The 21,369-nt window shown below is 37.1% G+C and overlaps 1 protein-coding gene across 1 annotated transcript; it reads left to right on the top strand.

The window, feature by feature from the left end:
• The first annotated feature begins 7,393 nt into the window (after positions 1–7,393).
• Positions 7,394–9,346, top strand: LOC122088380. Its single transcript, XM_042657639.1, has 6 exons — positions 7,394–7,493; positions 7,988–8,054; positions 8,147–8,388; positions 8,494–8,700; positions 8,914–9,006; positions 9,109–9,346. Exons 2-6 carry the CDS (start codon positions 7,997–7,999, stop codon positions 9,223–9,225), a joined length of 717 nt encoding a protein of 238 aa, XP_042513573.1. The 5' UTR covers positions 7,394–7,493; positions 7,988–7,996; the 3' UTR covers positions 9,226–9,346.
• The last annotated feature ends 12,023 nt before the right edge of the window (positions 9,347–21,369 follow it).

Here is a 21,369-nt window from a genome sequence, read left to right as displayed (position 1 = left end):
GCCTATTAAACAAACGCAATTGGATAATTCGACCCACCACAAGAACATAAAACGAAACCTTTGACTTCTCAACATCGAAAATCATAAACTATTCACCAACAAGTGGCATTAGTGAATAAATGGATCAAAGAACCTGTATTTTATACAGTAATCTCTGTTTCAATTGCAGATAAGAACTACGATGGCAGCTCAAAATTAAGACATTTGAGGCGTAAAATGGTATAAGTATATTTGAGATTACCTGAAGGTTGAGAATGGTTGAAGAAGAAGACGTTGATAAGTGTGGCAGCAGCACAGCAGGCGACCCGATCATATATTTATCTACCAGGCAGAGACCTCACATAGATACATTGAGACCGTAACAGAGCCGAGAGAAATAAGCGAGTAGGCGTAGCAGAAGCACGAGTGGTCTATTTTTTTCAAATTGCGGGAAAATAAAATATGGCACGCGGACAAATATGAGAGAAAGCACGTGATTCTACGTAGTGAGAGACCGAAGTCAGCAATTCGGTTCACAATATTGTGAATCGAATTTTTGGGAATTGAATGAAAATTTCTCATCGAATCCAATATAAAAAATAAAAAATCCCTGCTAGAAAGATCTTGGTCGGTGTTTCTAAAGTGAATATAAAATGTAAATAAATCGTGATGAACCGGATTAAGTCAAATGATTCGGTTACCATTAACCCACTTAAAAAAAAAAAAAAAAGCAAAACCAAACTTTGAAATAGGGTTTTCCACTTTCCACTTACAGCATCTTCTGGTTCTGGGGCTTCTGCCGGTCCGTGGACTCTTGAAGCTACGGGTTACTTGTGACCTCACTCCTTCTGATCCACTTCCTTCCTACCAAAATTTGCTATAATCGGAGTTGATCAGTTGAATGGTTGAATTAGAAAGCCCGTGAATGTCTCCTAAAAGTGAAGAAATGGTTTAACCCCAATGGTTACCTCGTTCGTCTCTCAATCTCCACCGCGGCACCGTCACATCTTTGTTTTCATCTCATTCTTGTCTGCTCACCAGACTTGGGGACGTCTATCTAGTAAAAGCCTCACCACTTCTAAGTGAATTCCAAACCCTAATTCTCTCTCTCTCTCTCTCTCTCTCTCTCTCTCTCTCTCTCTCTCTCTCTCTTTCTCTTCACGGCTCAATTCTGCTCTAACCTCTCAATCCCTCTCTCTCTGGTCTAACCTCTGCCAGCAGTGACATTATAGCAGATGTGGGCGAGAAAGCAATCAAGGTACAGTTTCTATCTTACCTCTTGTTTTACACTTCGGTTTTGTTAATTTTGATTGCTCTATTTGCTGTTGTTGTGCTCCCTTTAAATGGCAGTAGTCCAACTATGTAATAACTCAATAAAAAATGTTCCATTATCCTGAACCAGAATTCCAAATAGAAATGGGTGAATTTAATGTTTTTGACTTCAAAAATCCAAGATCGGGATATCTTAGTAGTGATGTAGCTTGCCAAACATCTAAAAAAAAAAAAGTTCCCTAATATCGCCAAATTTCTTGAAGCGAGGACAATCAATTAGTAATTCTCCCAATTGTTCCCCACCAAATGTCATTCCACTGCTACTTATCTGTCAAAATGCAATAAAGCATCAAACTGTGAACAACCATACAGTTAGTAGCAAGGAATCAAAAGGTGATAAAAGAAAGCATGTTTTCGTCATAATCAACTTAAGCAACATGTTGTCTTAGGCCTTACCAGAAATAGCAATAAGATGAGTTGCAGAGAGAAGATCGTCCGACAGACAAACTTCAACTTCGGAAACTTTGATCTGCAATCCATCCTTAACCAAATTACTGACCAGGACAAGAAGAGTATGGTTTCAATGGCGGAAATTTAAGCTTTGAAGGGTGAGCTACTGAAGATGAGGGAAAATGAGGGTGGAAGAGAGGAAATGAGGGAAATGATAGGCGAGCTCAAGGCAGGAGTGGATTCACTTAACACGAGAAATGGGAGAGTCGGGCGTCAGCCGTAGGGTTCGAAACTTGATCAAAAACAGTCCAGCCAGTGCAAATAAGGCCAATGGTGCATTAGAAATGAATCGGACAGTCGAACCGGGTTCCTCTATTCGATATAGACAACGAACTAATTGTAAGTATTCTTTGACCATGTTATAATACTAAACGATATATCATGTACCATACAGCACTTTTACAGTGGTATACTCGATGAGACCTTTGCCCTCGGGTGCAGTGTTTAGATGCTATCCTGGGTGAGAAGTAGTTGATTTTTTTTTTTTTTTTGTGGGGAGGGGGAAATAATAATCAAGCATTCTGCCTCAGATTGTTTCTTTTCTGATCCTCTTCCAGATTGTGGAAGGTGTTCTATGATGATTAGGATAGACCAAATAGATATTTGCTGGCCAAAGAGCAAATCAGCCGTCTTGATGCAGAAGATATTGAGGTTAGTTACTGACAATACAAACTATATTAGAAACTTGCAAGCCGAGGGAGTGAGTCCCAATAAACCACCACATATGATGATCCTAGCATCTGACCTAGGTCTCATTCCATAGTGTAAATTAAAATGATTTAAAATTAACATACACTTTCTGGACATTCTCTATGGCTGTCCAAAACGGTGCCAAATGTTGGATTCAAGTCAATATTTGGATTGTAGGATCTTTTTGGTAGAACTTATCTTGTTTTTAGTTCTCAATTAAATGCTCTCTAATTGAACTTAAAGGATTCTATGATGATTCTGATTAACTCTCTCTCTCTCTCTCTCTCTCTCTCTCTCTCTCTCTCTCATATGAAGTCTAGTGGAAACCAAAACCTGATTTCACATGTTATTGAGTTACTGTTTGTTACTTAAAAAATAAATGAATAATGGATATGCTAATATGCAAATGCAATAAATTAGAGAAATGACTGTTTAGGCCTCAAGTATAAGATTTAATCATTTTTAATTCATAGGCAGTATAGTTATTAAAGTAATCCTCTTCAGCTTTCTACATTTATGTCGACATGATTGCTTCATCAATTGAATTGAGTAAACATGCTCATGGATAACAGTTCTTTCATTTCTAGCTCTTGTTAATTAATCTTTATTTTCTCACTATCCCATTATGCTATTGGTACTACTTACAAGACACTAGAACTTCTCTAGGTTTTTTGTTTTTTTTACTATGAAGCAGATCATAACAAGTATTCCTAAATCTTGGGTTAGTGAAATTAACTATAGTAACTACCAAAATTAACAAAACCCAAAAGAAGAAATAGTCAAAATCCAATGAAATCAGTTGGGAAGAACTTTGAAATAAACTCCTCTGTTTCCTCCTTTTTTTTCTTCAGAAAAGTTTCATTAACAAACCATGATAAAATGAGTTCTTTAGTAGCCTTTCAATCAGTTTCTTGTATAAAAGGCTATCATCAACTGGTAAAACATGAAATTGAGACTCTGCTTCCATACCCATCTTGCTGAAACAAATATCCAGTAAGGAAGAACGGGGGAAGAAGAAGAAGTGGTGGATGACGCTTTTGCCTTTTATTTTTTTATTTGTATATTGTTTTCTCCTTTTTCCTTGGATGCAATAACTAATGATAGTGCATTTTATTGTATGAACCTCCAAAGTAAGATTTTTAACTTGATTTAGTTTACCAGATATATACTAGCTGGTGCGCTTTTAATGGTAGAAGATTAGCTACATGTGTTTATTGTATAAGGTTACTCATGTTAAATGTTTAACGCCAGTACTCTTAGCATATACCCCAGATATCTTTCTAACATTGCTGCTTTTGCTTTTTAGCAGTTAGTGTGGAAAATATGTCTAGGTCATGGATTGAAAGTTCAAGAGATCCATTAAACAGGTTATCTCCACAATACAGACTAGAGGTAACAAAATTCTTAGAATTTGCATTTTCTAATGCATCCATAGGGGATCGCATCCTATGCCCATGTGTCAAATGCATAAACCAACTGTGGATGACTAGAGACATAGCGTATGAACATTTGGTTTGTGATGGAATTCTATGGAATTATACGAGATGGATTTTTCATGGGGAAGGTACATCTTCACATGAAAGTCTACATGTTAATACTGTGATACAAGATGAAGGTGAAACATATGATGGTACACACACCATGTTAGATGAGCTACAGGGAAGAAATACAAATGAAGATGTTGAGGATGGTGACATAGGTGATGGTACAAAGGGAGCAAGTATAGAGGCGGATAAATTTGAACGATTAATTGAAGATTCAAAGAAGGAGTTGTACCCAGGATGCATGAAATTTACTAGATTATCCTTCATTCTTCGTCTTTATCATATAAAGTGCCTTTGCAACATGACCGACAAAGCATTGTCAATGCTGTTAGATTTGTTGCGAGAGGCGCTTCCAGAGCCAAATACATTGCCAAAGAATATGTATGAAACAAAGAAAATTATCAAAGATTTGGGGCTCAACTGCAACAAGATTGATGCCTGCCCAAATGATTGCATGTTGTTTTGGAAAGGAGCAGAGAAAGCCACATCTTGTTATAAATGTGGGGCATCAAGATATTCAAGTAAAGGAAAGAAATTTTCGGCTAAGACATTACGTCATTTTCCTTTAATCCCAAGGTTGCAGAGGTTATACATTTCATCCAAAACCTCATTTAATATGAGATGGCATCATGAAGAACGTACAAAAGACCAAAGGTTACGACACCCAGCTGACAGTCAAGCATGGAAGGAGTTTGATAGATTGCATCAACTTTTTAGTGAGGAGCCTCGTAATATCAGACTCGGGTTAGCAAGTGATGGATTCAACCCATACAAGCATATGAGATCAACTCATAGTGTATGGCCTGTTGTGGTGATGCCTTATAATTTGCCGCCATGGATGTGCATGAAGCCAGACTACTTCATTCTTACTTTGCTTATTCCTGGACCAGAACAGCCTGGGAATGATATAGATGTATATTTACAGCCATTGATAGAAGAGTTAAAAGATTTATGGTACAATGGAGTTGAGACTTATGATGCATTTAAGAAGGAGAAATTTAATCTAAAAGCATGTTTGTTATGGACCATTAATGATTTTCCAGCATATGCAGTCCTCTCATGATGGAGTACTAAAGGTGCTTATGCTTGTCCATGTTGCAACAGTGAGACTTCTTCTCGTTGGCTAAAATATGGCAAAAAACATTGTTATTTGGGCCATCGTCGATTCCTTCCACAAGAACATCGATTTCGACGAGACAAAAAGAGTTTTGATGGCCATGAGGAACATAGACTCCAGCCAAAGCAACTATCAGGGAACGACATATTGGAACATTTACAATATGTTGATTTTCCCCCATTTGGTAAAGAAAATAATAAACAAAGTGGGAAGAAGAAGCAAAGGAGGTTAAAACAGACAGAGCTTCCATACAACTGGAAGAAGAAGAGTATATTTTTTGACTTGCCATACTGGAAAGATAATCTAGTCCGTCACAATTTAGATGTGATGCATATTGAGAAGAACGTTTGTGATAATATCGTTAACACTTTATTGGATCAAAAAGAAAAGTCAAAGGATAACGTGAATGCACGTTTAGATTTAAGAGACATGAAAATACGATTAGATCTTCAACCAAAGGTCATTGAAGGCAAGAATAAGTTGTTCATACCTCCAGCAAGCTACACAATGTCTACCACGGACAAAGATTTGTTTTGCACAGTTTTAAGGGGTGTAAAGGTTCCAGATGGACTTTGTAGTAATATTTCACAGTGTGTGCAAGAACGTAAGATTATTGGAATGAAAAGCCATGATTCTCATATTATGATGCAACAACTTCTTCCAATTGCAGTGCGTAACATATTGCCTAAGAATGTCAGCATTGTATTGATAGAGGTCAGTGCATTTTTTCGAGAGTTGTGTAGTAAAGTTGGGAAGGAGGAAGACTTCAAGAGGCTTGGTGAAAGTGTTGTCTTAACACTATGCAAGATGGAAAGGATTTTTCTGCCTACATTCTTTGATGTTATGGTACACCTGATTGTTCATTTAGCCCATGAAGCTAGCTTGGCTGGTCCAGTTCAATACCGTTGGATGTATCCAATAGAAAGGTTAGTGTTAAATTTTTATTTTTTCTTAAACAATAAGATAACTTGTGTAGGCTTTTTAATATGTTGAATACATTAACTATAAATTTGATTTTAATTAGGTTTCTCAAACGATTGAAAGACTACATGCGTAACCCTAGTCGTCCAGTGGCATCTATAGCAGAAGGATATCTTGCAGATGAGTGTTTGACCTATTACTCTAGATACCTTGAAGGTGTGGAAACAAGGTCAACTAGACTACCAAGAAATGCGGGGTCAATAGAAACATACGATCCATCTTCTATATTCTCAAGAGCAGGTAGGCCAATAGGGAAGTGCGAGATGATACGACTCGACATTATAGAAAGGGACCAGGCACATCGGTACGTGCTCAAGAACTCTAAAGGATTAGAAGAATATCGTGAGTAAGTATTACATATAAATTATGTTAACACAAAATGTTTATGTTGGAGCAAAAAATTTATAATTTATATTCTTATAAGAAAATATTAGTATATAAGAGATTCTTCACTTACTATGTAGGCTTCATTGTGCACAAATCCAAAGGTCGATGGGTCATAGAGCTCACCCATATTTGGTAAGAACGAAGCATGCTAAGGAGTTTCCAAAATGGTTCAATGAGCATGTAAGTTCAACCCAAATTTAATTGAAGAGAGTTAGATTATATACTATATCATGATTATATGTTTAGATCTCTAATTATACATATCTTAATTTTTTTTATTTAGATATTGAATCTACGCGAGAATGGGGTCGAGGTGCCTCATCATATTAGATGGCTGGCTCGAGGTCCTAACTTAGATGCAAGAAGTTATGATGAATACATTATTAATGGCATCAAGTTTCATAGTAAGGTACATGAGAATAATAAAAAAACTCAAAATAGTGGGGTTCTTTTAACGGCATTGACAGAAGACTTTTCAAGTTCAAAAGATACACACCCTATTGAGGGATATATCATGTATTATGGATTTTTGAAGAAAGTAATTGAATTGGAATATGCAAATGATCTCAGAGTAATGTTATTTAAATGTGATTGGGCTAATCTTAGAAAGTGAGTGGAGAAAGATAACCTCGGATTTGTCCTTGTCAATTTTAACCATTTACAATACAATGACCAAGATCAATTTGCTGACCCATTTGTATTACCGTCACAAGTAGAGCAAGTGTTTTATGTTGCTGATCCACAAAGGCCTGAATGGCAAGTTGTCATGAATACAAAGATTAGAGATATTTTTGACATGGGAGGGGAAGATCATGGTGAATCAGATCAGACAAATATACAAAGTACATTACAAGATAGATAACATATAGAACATTCATATGGTGATTGTGATGTCGATGTAAGTTGGGTCAGATCTGATGTGGAAGGTACTATAATTGACACACCAATCGAATTGATCAATGCAATGGAGAGTTCAAATGACAATATATCAAATTGATTGACTTATAAACAAGGTAACAATTGATTGATCTTTATCTTAATTTCTGCATCCATTGAATTTTTTCTTTCTAGATTATGTATTTCTTTTATTGGAATGAAAGAATAAAGAAACTTTATACTTTTATTAATATTGGTTCTCTTAGTTCTTTGGCAAAATTGTCTTTGTTTATTAGTCATTGTTCTTTTGATTTAGTTTTCTTAATCGAATTCATCTTTGATTATAGGCATTTTTATTGTGTAATTAATATTTATTTTTTCAGCCCATTTGTCTCATAAAATAGTAAACCTAATATATAAGTCAACCATATTTTAACAGTTATATTTAGAGTTTTGTAATGCTTTTGAATTATAGGCCGTAAAAGTATATAAGTATAAGAGCATTTGGTAAAAGCAAACCAATAAACTTAATGTTGATTGACTAGGCATTCCTGATGCTAGTTTAAGAACATGTGGAAGTATATTGTTGACTTGACACATTATCACATTTCTTATAGTAGTTGTTTATTAGGAAACAGGTATGAGTAATCCTAATGTATGTGGAAGTACAAGTGGGAATGACAATACAAGTGGTTCAGGTTAGTACATATAGTAAAGTTATTCTTTAAAAATTGATGTAAAGTATAATGATTCTCAATACTTTTAGTTTTCTTATCTTAATCTTTCACAGGAAAAAGGGGGAGAGGCCAAAGGGGAAGAACTAAGGCTCATGATATTATAAATATGACAGATGGTGAGAGAATACAAATTGAAGTAAATGAGTGGGGACAACCATGTGAAGGCAAGTCAACAGCGAAATTAACTACATGGATTGGAACATTAGCAATGAATCATCTATATTGTCCATTGACATACCCTAAGTGGACAAACATACCACAATCATATAAAGAAGATTGTTGGAAAGCAATAACGGTAATATCACTCACATATTATATTTATATATTACTTAAGGAAAAATATTTAGTTGGATAAACTAACCATGTGATGTTTATTAATTTTTTTTTAAAATTATTCTAGGCCAAATTTATCATCCCTGAAGTTTTCAAGACATGGTGCTTAGATAGATTAGCTAAACGGTTGAAGGACCATAAGTGTGACTTGAAGGCCGAGTACTACAGTAAGTATGATTCACCCTCTGATCGGAGGAAAAATATTGATCTTCAACTTATACCATTGGAGCAATGGGATGCACTACTGAAGTTGTGGGATGATAAAAAGCATAAGGTAATGTACATCTATAAATGTGTTATATTACTTCAAATTGTTGATATATTCTCACCAATTGAATGGTTGTGACAATAACATATAAATTATATTGGGTAAGATATTGAAATGAATGGATAGACATCTATGATGTGAGTATATATACGAGTTTGGTTTTAACATTAAGTACCTTAAGGAACTGAAATTAATAAATGATACATTATTTTATTGTAGGAACTTTCTGATCGTAATAAGAAAAATAAGTCCAAACAAAAAATGCGTCATAGAATGGGTAGAACTTCATATGCCGTCATACGTGAGAAATTGGTAAGTGTTTTGTTTTATATTATCATATTGATTACATCGAGTTTATTAGCCTTTTATTATCCCAAAGTCTTTAACACTTATTGTTTTTATTTTATATTTCAACGTAACGAGGACCCAGAGAAAAAGCTTCCAAATCGTATCAAAATGTTTGACTTCACCCATAAAAGGCCTGGATTTTCCATGGATGACGAGTCTGCGAAAAAGTTGGTATGTTATTAAATAGAACACAAGTGTTGATATTGATATATTATTTCTCTAACTATTTGATTAATCTTTTATTTAATTATTTATCATTATGGTTTGTGATTGCTTATAAAATCATGGTCTATTTTATATTTTCTTGTTTAATTACACCTGTAGGAAAAAATACAGCGTGAACTTAGTTTGCAACTTGAAGAAATGCAACAGGACAACGATGTTATTGATGAAACCTTCACCAAAGTAATGGGACGTGATAGACGTGGATATGTGCGCATGTTTGGGCCTGGAGTAACCCCAAAACAAGTGTTTGGCTTAGAAGGACTACGTGCTCAGAGGCAAGGACAACATATCTCAGAATTAAAGTTAGAGAATAGCCAATTGAAAGAGCAGATTTCTCAACAAGGTGTGGAGATGAATGAGATGAAGTCTCAAATAGCTATGCTTACGCAATTCATGACATCATTCCAATCTTCTCAAGGATAGGTATAATATATACTTTAATTTCTATACATTCATAATTGAGTTATCTATATATTATATCTTTGGTGGATGTATCTTCATAACCATAATGATTCCATATGTAACAATCTATGATATGTTTGTTAATGATTGATGTGTCATGCTCCATTGTAGTGACAGTCTAGAGTTCATTTTTTGACTCTGTATATATAGGTGATGGTGGTTGGATGAGGTATAACATAAGAGTATAGGGTGTTGAGAGGAGACAAACTTCTTGGACAACCTTACACTAAGACTTTGTCCTAATTTCTTGAAGGAACCTTCACCTTTAAACATTAGGAAGAACACTAGTAGAAATAATGTAAGTTTCCAATAAATTCATTCTTTGCCATTGCAAAGTAACACAAAAAAATATATTTTAAATATGTGATCTTATAGATATTACATTGAGAAATTAAGTCGGTAATAACATTGTAATATTAGATAAAATTGACCATCTTAATGAACACAAATAGTTTGATAACTTTTAATAATTTCTTTTGCTTTGCTTTTTAGTCAAATTTTGTTAACTAAAAAGCTTTAACCTTTTCATTTTATTTTATTTCTTTATGTTTTTTATTATATTTTAGTATGATAGGTGGTGTTTGAAAAGTACATCATTGAAAGGATGATAGAGAATTATTTTCATTTGTAAAGGACAATACTCAATACTATGAGTTAATTATGTGTTTGAATGTCCAAATAAATAAGTATAATGAGATGTCAATAAAATTTCATAAAACAATAAATCTTCTTGTTTATATTTTTGATTTCATGGTTTTTAACAATGAGAAAAGTATATCATTTTTATTTTCTTAGTATTCAAGCATAACATAAGTTAATTATTTTATATTGCAGGATATTGTTAAATCTAATGGGGCAAGGCAAGGCTATGAAAGATAGTGGAGCTATCCTTTGGAGGAGTATGCAAGACAAACCCAATCGATGAAAAATGCAAAGTTTGAAGTTTGATGTATTAATTGTAGGAATTTTTTTGAAGTGGAACGAAAACAATGACTTCTTATTTATAATTATAAGACTTTTTGAAAAAGGAATGACAACAATGAATTTTTAATTATGATTGTAAGACTTTTTGGAAGTTCAATGAAAGTAATGTATTATGATATGGATACCTAGGATGATCTCATTTTCTGAATTGGACAATGTATATTGATGTAATTACAGGAACAATTTACAGATAATATGCAAATTTTACTAATATTAAAAATTTATTTTATTTATTTTATATTTGGTGACGGGTTTTATTATACCGTTGCTATAAATAAATTATTATTAGGCTTAGGCGACGGATAATAACCGTTGGCATATATATTTTTTACGACGGATATTTTTATACTATTTCTATAAATAAATTTCGTCTATTATTTATATAGTTATAGGCGACGGCATTTGCTGTCGCTAAAAATATATTTGGCGACGGAAAATATAATTCTGTCGCTAGTAATATTTTTCCCAACCACCCATCTTTTTTCGTCGCCTATTTTTAGCTGCGGCAGTATAGGCGACGGAATTGGCGATTGAAAATTAACCGTCGCTACTATTTTTAGCGACGGTTTTATATTTTTTGCGACACTTTTTTTCCGTCGCAAAAAATGTGTTTTCTTGTAGTGTGGGTAGGACCGGTGGGCCAGACAGCCCACCTGTCAGATCCACCCGTGTGGCCCCGAGGGTGATCCTTACGTCCGATTGGACCCAAATCGGACGTGTGACCTTCTTTTGAAATTCTAAACACGATTTTGTCATCGGATTTCATTAATTTTGATCCTAAAATGGTGAAGTACTAACCCCGCTCAATTATGTTAGGTTCACCAAATCTTACCCGATTCGCACCAGATCTCACCCGTACCGAACGAGAATCCTTGTACACTACAAGTAAGTGGGGAGAGGATGCTTGGCCTTGTTTCAAGGCATTGTTTGGCATTCATTTAATTATATCTAGTCTAGTCATGCCATCATAAATATGCTATGTAGACTATTCATTCCACACATTGATGTGCATATGTGCTATGTTTACTTTCCAAATGCCAATTGAATGAGATGTTTATATGTTAGATGTGGACATCATTGTGCATGTTGCATTGATAGACTAGATGCCGTAGTCGGCTTAGAGACGAGTGCATTGGTGGCCCGTGGAATGGGACACGGGGGCACTATGCAATCGTACTATTGTCATATAGGAGCATGCGGTATTAGGATTTTCACCATCCCGTGCTACGACCCTTCCCAACAGGGGTTAAGGTGTTGGGTTATCATTTGGGGGGAAGCAGTGGTCGCGGTCGTCGGGTCACTGTGGCGGTTAGACATAACGCCCGGAGGGTCATGTAGGACAGCCGGTGGTACATTCAAGAGGGCCAATCGTACTGCTTTTAAATTGCTGGAGTCAGCACCTTTATTTTCAGTCATTTACATTTCTGTTGAGAGCCGGTGGACGGCATTGTCTTTACTTTTTCGAGTACTCATGGTGGGCCTTCTCCGATAGCCCTATGGGCGTATCGCGGGAGGGAGTTCGCGGCTCGTACCCGGAGTATACGCGCACTGTGGTTGTAGTAGCACTAAAACCGAGGACTTAGTAATGTTGCTTAGGTGGATGTGATTTAAAATGTATAGCATGGCATGTAGTGCATATGATGTGTTGTGATGTGTGGACTGTTGTGTGGTCCATCTTTCTACTTACTGAGCTAGTGAGCTCATCCCACGTATACGCCCCTTTTTAGATGATTTTGCAGGTCATACATCTGAGGAGCACAGGGTGAGTCCCACAGTCGAGTTTCCTGAAGAGGACTGGTGGACCCTTGAGGAGTTAGAGCACGGCACCGACTGCTCGTGCGAGAGTTGTGCTGTGGGACAGTAGTTCTGAGGCCGTGTTGAGCTCCACTTCTGAGGCCGAGCTAAGCTCTAGCCTTGATACCGAGCCGAGCTGTGTACTCTGATTGTTTTTGTGGATTTTCCTTACGTACTTGATAATTGAATTTTATTCTTTTGTGTAAATATCATGCCTTCGGGCCCAAATGTATATAATTATTGTATCACTACCCGGGTATCAAGTAATATGGGATTATTCACAGGTAAAACTTAGTCTTCCGCTGATCTGATGAGTTTATATTAGTTGTGTGTATGCTGTGGTGGAATGCAGTATCTGATGATCCTGGTAGTTTTGGGTTAACCGGTGTTAACTCGGTCACTGGCCCGGTTCAGTGTGAACGGGGTGTGACAGCATATGCCTTGTTTCTAGATGTAATCTATGTCAATGAGTGGAAAAGACAAAGAAGCTGATGCAGATCCTGGTTCCAAAAATTGGACTTGGATCGCTTATGGGCCCACAATTAACAACTAAACCAGTTTTCGAAGGAGTGGCGGCAGTATTTTAAATTTGGAAACACTCAAGTACTTAAAAAGAGAGGAAAACAGATAATAGGGTCAAACTAGAATAGAAAAGTAGAAGAGGAGGGGTATTCTTGAATTACCAAAGATAAGGGGAATAATATTAGAACACAAGTTTAGAAAAGAAGGGGTTCACTGTAAATATAAATTAAGTAGGGAACTTAAGAATAAAAGAAGGTCATCTTCTTCCTTCTCATGCTACTAACTAGATGGCGGAAACCTTGTTGGTTTCAGTTGATGGAACTCACCCAGCAGGCTTTTAATCGATCCAACACTTTGGAAGAGAGATCGAGATTCGAAGCACCCTAGATTCCAACCACTTTCAGATCAGAAGAAGATGCAACAAACTCCAACAGAACCCTGCGACTTGAACATGGCAAAAAACTTAGATTTGAGTTCTGGTTTCAATTCTGTTGTCCTCTGACTTGCAGGAGCTTGAGATGGAACTTAAGGTTTATGTTGCCCTTACATAAGAATCAAGCCTACCAAATCTCAGTCACAATAGTTGAGGATGTAAGGGGCCTGGGTTTAGATATGTTAGCTTGCAGACACTGCTCCAAAATAGAGTATGTTTAGGTAAAGAAAGAGACAGCAAGTGGTAGACGAAAAGAGAGGGAAAAGAAGGGAAGATCAAAGAAGAGAACTTTAGAGAGGGAGAACAAGAGAGTTGCGATTCACAGCTGCCATAGTTTCACCCAAAATTTACTTTCAATTTCATTCAATTCAAATTCTCAATTGGGTACAAAACTCTATTTAAAGACTAAAAATAAACCTACTTTCCTATTTAAAACTGAAACAAATATTGCACCTAATCTAAGATAGAAATAAAATCTCACTCAAATAAGAATACTACCAAACTAAATCTTAACTCTAAAAAAGGAAAGCAAATAAGAAATCAAATCAAAGTATATTTTTTTTCCAAACCCATCGCCCAACTACATCAGAAGCACTTACTTTTTTAATGTAATAATTTTCAGGCTGTTTGGGTCACTTTTGCTTCCATTTTCAATATTGGATGGGTTTCAGCATCAGTCATTTCAAGAAATGTTTCAGTGGTGGAGGTCCAAAAGTAAGCTTGTGCTAGTAAAGCAAGCCTAGATTGCAGGTTTTGTTCTTGTTCCTTTCTTCTTGTGGATGCAATGAAACGTGAGAAGATATCAAGGAAGAGTGATGGGGGCTGATCTTATCTTGCATCAAGTAATAGCACCAGTTCAAAATCTCTTTCCTACCTTTTTATATTTCGTTGGTAGGGGGAGGAGTTTGAGAGGAAGAAGAAAAGTAAAGAAATATAGTACCATCTTAAATGGAGAGAGAGAGAGAGAGAGAGAGAGAGAGAGAGAGAGAGAGAGAGAGTATCAGTAATTTAAGAAAATAAAAAGAAGAGAGAGAGAGAGAGAGAGAGAGAGAGAGAGAGAGAGAGAGAGAGAGTACATGTATAAAGAGTATCAGCAATTTAAGAAAATAAAAAGAATTGAGAAAAAAAGATAATAAAGAAAAAATGGCAAAATAGTCAAGTGAAAAATTTGTCACTTCGTGTTTTTATACAAGGGAAATTTACAACGCCAACCCCTAGAGAATGCCACTATTATAAAGACACCCCCTACATAATACCAAATTACGCTTATACCCCCTACCGTCAATCTCTGTTAAGTGAGAATTTGAATTGACATTTTTACCTTTTTATCTAAAACACATAAAGTCAATCCCAATTTACCTTAAACATTCACCGTGGAAAACAGAGGTAGACTGCTTGAGGTTTGACGAAGAACAATTTAATTGTGGTGATACTAACCATGCAAGAGGCCTCTCGGATCAAAGCAACAGAACTTCAACAAGAAAACATCCGGAGGCTTCTTCTACTACAACTTCTATACGTAATAATCAATTTCTGAAGCAGAATTACACGAAGGGCATGCCCCAACTAGTCTCCTTTTCAATAAATCCCACCTCGTGGTGGCTTTTCTGACAACCTAAAAGACAAAAAGACAAGGTAGCATCATTTCCCATCCGTTGTAACATCTTCAGCAGAAAATCAAATGAAAAAAAAAAAAACTCAATTAACACCAAAAATCCAAAAGAAAAATGTTCAGGAAAGGAAAAATAAACGATAGAGGTCGCAACCCAGTGCAGTTTTTTCTTGGCAGTTCACAGTGATGACACTGGGATCACCTTCCTTCTCGGGCGGTGTAATGATGACCATGTGAATGCCCATTCTTCCTCTGTTCCACAAAGAAAATCACAATTTCCCTCTTTTCGTTTCTTGCTCTTCTTCTTCTTCTTCTTCTCCTATTACGTGCTCAACTTTTCTTGTTGTGTTCTTCTTCTTCACTAGACCATGAAACGGTGTGAGAAGCAGCAGAAAAGGACAGATTAAGTAAGGATGGGCATTCCTTCACCTTCACTGCACCACCATATTCATGGGTGATGTAGCAGACGGATGGCGATACCGGTCATTCCATGCTCTCAAGCTTGCCATGGGCATTCCTTCACCTTCACCTGCACCACCATATTCATGGGTGATGTAGCAGACGGATGGCGATACCGGTCATTCCATGCTCTCAAGCTTGCCCAATGGGAGCGAATCACCACCACAAACCCCAACCAATATCGTTGGTTTTAGAATAGGGGTTGGTTCTTTGATTTGGGAAAGAAGAAGAAGAATGATAAGGGCATACTTGGTAGTTTATTTATTATGAGGATATTTTGATATTTTTAAAAAATAACCTAGTTGATGTAAGCATTTAAGGTATATTTCCTAATATAGACTGACGATAGGAGGTACAAGCATAATTTGGTATTATGAAGGGATGTCTCTCTAATAGTGGTATTCTCTAAGGGGTGGCACTATAAATTACTCTTCATACATAGTATGATTTATGAAGAGTCGATAAGAAATTATGCATGATAACCCTTAATTTGCTACGTTTTTTCTGTCTCATTATATGACCATGAATACTCAACTGCTTAAGCACTCAATAATTGCTTCTCTGTGGTTCAATGAATGGTAGCATATCCATTTATTTAAGTTGATTGCTAGCTACAATACTTCAATATTTGGCCCAAAGTATGACTCGTTTTATACAAATTGGGTAAATGTAGGTCGTTGTATATAATTCTAATCGACTTGGAGTCAATTAGTTAAATGCAAATCTGACTCGAGATTTGAGTTTAGCTTATCCAATTAATTGATTAGGACAACCCCCAACCTAGGGTAAAGTACTTCATTGCCTGGCTTGTCACTGAAACCAGGCTTTATGAACTTATGAACGCAACCCCTTTCACCTTATATTATTCCTAGTCTTACACACTTCATTATTTATGCTATCTTAGAGCCATTAATGGTAAGAACCTTCTAACAACAAGAAGACTGGACTGCAACACAGATTAATTAGAACTATCAAATCCCCAAGGTGGATATTTTTCATCAGTGTTAAATTTCATGGTAGGAGGTGCCAATCAAGTGCACAGGTAACGACTGTCGCCACCAGCGTTTCAAGATCGGCCAATTCCGATTCTGACCAATCTAAAACCAGTGTCAAGTGGAATGGTGTTACGGCATGAAGTGGTGTATGTTAGAGGATGTGGCGGTAGGTGCCCGTTAGTTATTTGGAAGTTCTTTTTATATTAATTATTATGTGGTTATTAATAGTTATGGAGTTGTTAAATATTATGTGGGAAGTGTTGTACCCGGAGTTATTATTTAAAATTATAACTACTTGTATTACCTATTTAATTGTGGATAATCTTGAATGAAGGTAGACTTTCGAATTAAATAAAACTCTTTGAGTTAAGGTAGGCTTCCTTATCCAAGCCAAACGCCAGGCTTGGTCCGTAAAGCCACCTTTTTTTCCCTAATTTATCTCCTCATTCCTCCTTTATTTTCTCTTTTCTCTTTTATTTTCGTTTTTCTCCCTATTTTTTCTCATCGTCCCTTGTGTGCACGTAACAAACGGGTAAATAGGAATCGGATTAGCCTAATCAATCGATCTCGATTCTGGCCATTCTGAATCCTGTTATATGGATCGGGTTAATAGGACCGACTCGATCAGGATCAATTAATCCAAGCGATTCCATTGAACAACTATTTGTCAACATGATCGAGTAGTATGTTGTCTGTGTGTCACCAATGTGGGAAGATAAAGAGAGCTGGAACCAGCTGGAGAAGAAGAACACAGAAATGAAAGGGGGAGGGGCAAGGGTGTTTGGGTGGGGATAGAGAGGAACATGGGTGAGGAAGGAGGGATGAAGTCGTCTTGAAAGGAGAGGAGAATATCGGTGGGAAAGGGTGTTGCAATGGGAGGGGAAAGATTGGGGGTGTTTGGTTCGGTAAATCTTTGGGATGACATTCTTTAGAATGATAATTCTTAATTTTTTGAGCTGTTTGGTTCCACTAGATTGACCTTCATAAGTGAGCACCCTACTTCCCATGAGTGACCATATTACAAAGGATGTGTTCCAAATCTAAGTTTACCTCAACACTTAAACTCAGATTTGAGCAACCTTTTTACCACCTAAGATAAAAGGAGAAAACGGAAAGAAGTTCTCTACGGAAGCCAATATCTCAACCCACGAGAAACATATATTAGCCTCAAGATAGGGGTGTCAATTCCTAAACCGAACTAGTAAAACCGGCCGGACCAAACCGATAACAACACGGATCGAACCGGATCGAACCGAACCGAAGCCTTATTGGTTCAGCTCGGTTTGGAGTATTGCAACTCCAAAACCAAACCGAACCGCATCGAAAACCGGATGAACCCAAAACCAAACCGAAATCGGCTCAAAACCCAGACCGAAACTGAAACCAAACTGGTAAGAAACCGAAACACTCCAAAATTCATTAAAAAAATCAAAATTTGCATAGTTTTGTATACATTTGTATGGAAAGTCGAATCCAAACTGGACCAAAAACCAAAACCAACCCGGTTACAAATCGATTTAAGAAACCGAAGACAAACCGAAACCAAACCGCACCGAAACCAAAATCAAACCGAAACCAAAATTTCCTTATTGGTTCGGTTTCGGTTTTTGCTTTCCCACACCGAAACCGACTTAACCTAGACCAAAACCGAGCCAGACCGACCGATTGACACCCCTACCTCAAGGCAACCAAACGATTCTTCAGAAAGAAACATAATTTAGAAGAATGTCTATCAAAAGATTGACATTCATATCCGATATATACGCCATTTGATTTACCGAACCAAACACCCCCTAAGGGGCTGGGTTACAAGAAGACTAGGGGAGAGAGAGAGAGAGAGAGAGGGAGGAGATCAAAGGTGGGGTAGGCTGGTCACAATAGGAGAGGGTGCAACATGAGAAGAGAACACTCAAATCCTGGTTCTAAACCTTTTTTTTTTTTCAATTCATTTGGCTGATTCGATGCTCATCCCAGAACAACCGATTCGGGCCAATCCAGACCAATTTTGATTGATTCCCATAAAATTTGGATCAAAATTGGCTAAGACCAATCCAGGTCCCGATTCCGATATTTAAAACTCTTGTGGCCAAAGTCCTCACCTTTTGACCACTAGAGAGGAGAGGCAGCTCCGGCTTGAAGAGCTGGCACCCAGAGGAGGAGGTCATGGAATCAAATCCTGTCGTACACATTGTGTATGTATGGGTGTGTGTGTGTAAGTGTAACCATCCGTGGGTTGTCCAGATGGTTAGGACGAATTGAAGATTGTCTGGATAAGTGCATGATCTCAGGTTCGATTCTTCATCTGTGCATCTGCAATTTAAGTAGAGACTGTGACGGTGGGTTATTATGCTAATCTCTCCGAGGATTAGTCGAGGTGTACGTAAGCTGACCCGAACACCTTGGTTAACAAGAAAAAAAAGGAAAAATACTTTTCCAATTATGAGGCAAGGGTTCCTTCATGGATGGTCTTGAAAGGTTCAATGGATGAACACCCAATTCTGCCATGAGATAAGCGTAAGGTCTTGTCAGTAGTTAAGTTTTGGCCCAAATGGAATTTGCCATGTAACTAAACAAAGTATTGAACAAATCCAAAAGGGTATTGGGACTACAGGGTGTGTATGGGAAATACATGGAAGGCAATGCCTTCAGATGGGGTCGATGCGCTCATATTTGAATTTGGATTTGAAATTTGACATATATCAGTTGCAGTCTACATTCTTAATATCCAACGGTCAATTATCACATCATTTTTTCATGTGACAAAATCAAAGATGCCTATATGAAGAAACTCTACAAATATACCTGTCTATCAAAATTAGTGTGTAATATAAAAGTTCTCTGCTGGTGCTTTGTGCTGCCTTGTGAGACAGTGATTGCTGTCCTTCTAAGTGGTTTCCTACACTTTTGTCAATTTAGTTAGCAACCCAGTTGATAAGCGTCTAACTGTCAATAGCTTAATTAGTAAGAAGAAAATGGTGCACTGCTACTCATGCGAGGTCTGCCCCGGCCAATGTTTTAATAGGATGGACTACCCACTTGGACTAGAAATCTGGCAAATTATTTCAGTAATATAGGGACCCTTCAGTAAGAGAATGGTCTAAGAAGGCCCAAATCCATGAATGTTGATGGCCTATCTAACATCATTCTTACATACCATTTTGACCCAGCCCAGCCCAGCCCAGCCCAGCCTTGCCCAGCCTGATACCACACTTAAAGAAAAGGTTCTTGAAGCTTGGGAAATCATAAAAAATCATAATGAATCACATGTAACGGAGCCTGGAGAATTGGGTATGAATTGATCCTACTGATACCCTTTACCTGAGATCATGTCAAGAAAATAAATTTTTATTTTATGTTTGAATTGCTTTGAAAATAATTACATAATTGCATAAGGAAATGATCACAAAAATTTCTATTTTAATATTGATTTTTTTTCCCTTTATTTCCTTTGCGATTGTGGATAGAACCTATCAAAGTATTTAGGGACGTCAATTTTAGGCCTAGTCTGGCAGGACTGAGCACGCCCAACGGTTTAAAGGCCCGATTTTAATTAATAAATGTGTCAGATTCAAACTTGACTTATTTATAATCCATCGTTCCTAATGCAAGGTTTCAACCTGATGGTACCTAACAGATGATTAACCTGACACATTTAAAGCTCGATTACTTAACCTGAGGTGTCTAAAATCCCATTAAAGTATGTTTAGAGATAAATAATTAATTAGTCTATTTAAAACCCATTTAACTCAATTATTGATAGCCAGATTAATGATTGGTAACCCTAAGGACCATTATAAAAAGGGTAATTTGCAATGCCACCCCCTAGAGAATGCCACTATTATGAGAACACCCCATTTGTTTCACCAAATTATACTTAAACCCCCTACTGTCAGTCACGGTTACAAAATATACCTTATATGCTGATGTCAACTATTATATTTTTTTTAAATATCAAAATACCCTTATTAAATGTGAAGTACCTGAACTACCCATCTAAAAGTCCCCATCCCCAAACTGATAGATACTATGTACCCTCACCCCAAATCGATTCCTTCACATTCGGAGCACTGGTGATCACAACGGCAACGGCAATGGCAATGGCAACGGCGATGGACGACGACGTAGAGGGACTCACAGTGACCAGCAGGGACTTGCGGTGACCAGAAGAAAATGAATGATCTTGTTCCCCTGTTTTTATTAACATTTTTATTACCTAAGTAGAACCCGCCATCCAAGTTTTCAACTTCGCCAAGGCTATCAGCATCAGTCGCCGATCACCAGTGAAGCTCTTCAAGACTCTCAACCTCTACGAACCTCGACTTCACCAACGACACTTCTCGCTTCAGGCTTTGCTATCAGTGGTATTCAGATCAGTGAGCAGAAAGATAACCTAAGGTGGGCATTTGCTCTTTCCATCTCTCTACTTCTCTCTACTGCACAAAATGAAGCAGTGATGAGTACATTTATGTGTGAAATCTAGGGTAGTAAAACATGCATTTTACATATTTAGAATGGAGCTACCTTGGGTTTTACTCTCTTTTTGCAGGTTTTATATTTTCAAGGCCTTAAGGACTATCGGACGCTATATCTTCAATTTTACACGTAAAGAGGTCCTATTTCTTTCCATGGTTGCGAAGAGGACGAAATTCTGAGCAAGATGGACGTGTTCAATTAAAAGTACACATTCGTTTGGTCACCCGTACAAATGATTATTCTTTTTCGGGTCAGAAAAAGAATAATGGATCAGAACTGAACCGAGATGCAGAACCAGCCCGTTTGCAATTATCCCAAAGGTACAAGGAATACTCCAAATGCCAACAAGGATCGATGGACCACATCCT

The sequence above is a fragment of the Macadamia integrifolia genome, chromosome 9, assembly GCF_013358625.1.
Source record: "Macadamia integrifolia cultivar HAES 741 chromosome 9, SCU_Mint_v3, whole genome shotgun sequence".
Taxonomy (NCBI): domain Eukaryota; kingdom Viridiplantae; phylum Streptophyta; class Magnoliopsida; order Proteales; family Proteaceae; genus Macadamia; species Macadamia integrifolia.
This window is presented reverse-complemented; position numbering and strand designations above follow the sequence as displayed.

What these genes read in the sequence shown, in the direction of transcription:
- LOC122088380 (XM_042657639.1), top strand. Translation starts at nt 7,997, where the DNA reads ATGAGTAATCCTAATGTATGTGGAAGTACAAGTGGGAATGACAATACA. An exon ending in TGACAATACAAGTGGTTCAG is followed by an intron (nt 8,055 to 8,146) that starts GTTAGTACATAT and finishes AATCTTTCACAG; the next exon opens with GAAAAAGGGGGAGAGGCCAA. An exon ending in CCGTCATACGTGAGAAATTG is followed by an intron (nt 9,007 to 9,108) that starts GTAAGTGTTTTG and finishes TTTATATTTCAA; the next exon opens with CGTAACGAGGACCCAGAGAA.